The 3,140-nt window shown below is 33.8% G+C and overlaps 2 protein-coding genes across 2 annotated transcripts in view; one reads left to right on the top strand and one right to left on the bottom strand.

Moving 5' to 3' along the window:
- On the top strand, positions 377–2,145 carry LOC107648677 (mitochondrial import inner membrane translocase subunit TIM14-3). Its single transcript, XM_016352489.2, has 3 exons — positions 377–533; positions 716–888; positions 1,714–2,145. The coding sequence occupies exons 1-3, from the start codon at positions 531–533 to the stop codon at positions 1,868–1,870; spliced, it is 333 nt and encodes a 110-aa protein (XP_016207975.1). The 5' UTR covers positions 377–530; the 3' UTR covers positions 1,871–2,145.
- The window catches only part of LOC107648676, a 23,456-nt gene continuing 22,626 nt past the window's right edge, over positions 2,311–3,140 (bottom strand). Inside the window, exon 7 of the mRNA XM_016352487.2 lies at positions 2,311–2,829. Within this exon, the coding sequence (XP_016207973.1) occupies positions 2,572–2,829 (258 nt within the window). The 3' untranslated portion in view covers positions 2,311–2,571. The remainder of the gene's footprint in view (positions 2,830–3,140) is intronic.

Here is a 3,140-nt window from a genome sequence, read left to right on the forward strand (position 1 = left end):
ACGTGTTACCTAAATATATTTTGAAGAAAAATTATTGATACAAAAACTAACTAATCTCACAAAATTAAATATCAAAGATCAAAAAGAATATTTTTTGTTTGAAAACCTCGTAATCCTTCAAAATAATTATCAGAAACCGAATTGGGTATTCATTTATTTTTAAATCAAATATATTTGTGTTAAAGGTTAATTAAGTTCAATTTTGAAGAGATTAATGTATATTTCTACGGAAAATATCGTATCTAATTTAATATTACGTAACTACCCGGATGTAAGTGTAATTTACTGTTGAAATTGTATTTAAAAATAAAAATTAAAATACAGTCATTCTTCCAGTATAAAAGTAAGTTTAATTTTTTTTTAATAATATAATACACTTCAAATGTCCATATTTAAACAAAACAACTTTGAAGATTATTTTCTTTTTACGTATTGCCAAAGAAAGAAAATGCGAAACAATAAAAAACGAAGCGAAAGGAAACGCAAACACAAGCCAGTTTCCGTTGCAGAAGGGTTTAACAGTTTTCGGAATGGTTAGTTTCTCTCTCTCTCTCTCTCATTTCGCTTTTCAGTTTATAAAAAGCAAAGCCATGATTTCACAAATGTTGCACAATTTCTCTGCCATGTTTGATTGATAAAGGGTTTATGGTTGTTGAACAAAAGTTGTATGTTAAAAAATGTTCTAGTTTACTGAATTCATTAAATTTTGGAGAAGGCTACACCTTTTCTGGCAGGCCTTGCTGTGGCAGCTGCTGCAACTGTTGGTAGATATGGTATCCATGCCTGGCAAGCATTCAAGGCGAGGCCACCTCGAGTGCGTAGATTTTACGAAGGCGGTTTCCAAGCTACTATGAATAGAAGGGAAGCTGCTCTGGTGCTTGGGGTTAGGTAATAATAATACACAACCATTTTTGTTCAAACAAAGAGTTGATTATCATTGTCAAGTATCCTGCTTCTGCAATGATAATTTAAGTTAGAAAAGGACCTAAAGGATTAGAAATTTTGGTTAGAATTCATTTCTTGATGAATGCAAAATATTGGACTTTCTACCTAATTGCAACAATGGAATTGGAAGATGGATTGTTAATGTAATTTTCGGTGAATATTACCTGCAAATTAAGACTTTGGAAAAGCCTCATCTATCACATTAGGCCCTTGGATTTAGTCCCACAACTATATCTCTGTGACCCTGCTGATAAGTGTTTTCCATGAATAACAGAGTCTACGGCAATGAGTGCTAAATTCTGTTAAACAAAATGTCAGTGTTAGCAGTTTTGGATTTTTGGCTGATGATTCAAAATTAGGGACAGCTGCAGCCGTTTATATAATGTTAGATAGCGTCCATTCACTGAATGCGCTGCTCCCTTGACGGTGGTTGCATTAAGTTCATATAAGCTATTTTATGTTGCTAAGTGTGGGTCATTGTCTTTGGCAATGTCAGCTCTCATGAATTCATGAGTATTCCTAATTTTGATTGATTAGTTCAGGAATCAACTCAACAGACCTCTGCCTATGCCGTGGTTTGTTGCAAATCCTTACATATTATGTCCCAAACCTGGACAAGAGTGGAGAGAGCAGAGTTAAAACTTAAAGTCTTCATGATAACTTGGATCAACAAAGTGAACCACAGCATTTTTTTATCTATGTACTTAACAATCTTCATGCATTTTGGTATAATTTTTCTCATGCTGTTCCAAAATTTGATAATGGCAGAGATCGAACTCCGACAGATAAGATTAAAGAAGCACATAGGAGGGTGATGATTGCAAACCATCCGGATGCAGGTGGAAGCCATTACCTAGCATCCAAAATCAATGAAGCAAAAGAGGTCATGCTTGGAAAGATCAAGGGTGGTGGGTCAGCATTTTGAAGCTAAAGAGTGTAATCTTTTCCTTCTTTCTGCTCTTGACCCCAGTATCGACAACGCTCCTTACTACAATTATATATCGATTATAATTATTCGAGTCTTCCAAGTAGATTAGTGATTACCTAGTGATAAAATTTTAACCTGCAAAAAAATTAGTCCATAAGAGGAGCCTGTGTTATAGCTTGGCTATGTTTAGACTTCAGAGGATTAAAAACAATGCACTTCTTTTCTATGATGTTTAATACCTTACTTGTCTATGATATCCATGTTTTTCCTCATTCTTTGTAGATAAAATCCGTAATATACTATGTTAAATAAGGCTCTTAATAACTATGTTAAATAAGGCTCTTAATATTTCCAAAAATGCCTTTCAAAGCTTTAATGGCATGATTAAACAATTTTTTTTAAGATAACAATTTAAAACAGCTCCAATCAGGCAAATGGAAGAAAATAGAACTCCATTCCGGTGAAGAACATCATGCCATAATAATGCTTGTGGAAAAGGGGAGAGGTTAGGTAAAACAACGTAGGTAATAATTCTACAAAAGTTCTTATGACTTGATTTTGAAGTTCTTGTCATCTTATGATTCCAAAATTTAAGAATCGTAACAAATATTCTCCTTTCAAGCTCCATGGTGAATAGGAGCTGCCTGTGTTTATTATTTACATGCAACTAACTAGTGGTGTATATCAGCAGTTTCGTGTCATGCCGTATCAGAATCAGAAGTACGTTGTTGGATAAGATCTTCTGTATTTTCCTCGTATGCAATTTCCTCTTGTGGTTCTTGTATAGGACCTTGAGGGGTTCCAAACACAGTGGAAAATATCTTACTATGACACTCATCACAGAAAAAGAAATAGGAAAAGTGGCCCTCATTTTGTAGCTTGTGGATTATTGCCTCTGGTAATACCCGTCCTATGTATTCCATCATTGATGGTGGGACCACTCTATCATCCATTCCCTGTTCAAAATTCAAGAAGGAAACGTCAGACCCACATGTAACAAGTTCAACTGTAAGAAAGTTAAGACAAGAAAAACAATGAAAAAAAAAAAAACAGAAGAAACGAAAGAAAGGAGGGCGTTTATGAGTCTGTTCTGTAGTACAGATTAGTTAATCCATGAACAAGTGTCATCTAAGTTCTAAGACTGTAGTAAAAGAATTTATAAGTCATTAAATTGGCTTAATAGCAGGATAAAAAAATTATTTTATGTTAATTATAGGATTTGTTTGGATGAACTTCTAAAAAAATAATTTTTTTTTGAGGTTTTTTT

The sequence above is a fragment of the Arachis ipaensis genome, chromosome B06, assembly GCF_000816755.2.
Source record: "Arachis ipaensis cultivar K30076 chromosome B06, Araip1.1, whole genome shotgun sequence".
Lineage (NCBI taxonomy): Eukaryota > Viridiplantae > Streptophyta > Magnoliopsida > Fabales > Fabaceae > Arachis > Arachis ipaensis.

Bases quoted from the DNA above. Each gene is read 5' to 3' on its own strand.
- LOC107648677 (XM_016352489.2), top strand. The intron at 889-1,713 runs GTAATAATAATA...TGATAATGGCAG, and splicing joins GCTCTGGTGCTTGGGGTTAG to AGATCGAACTCCGACAGATA.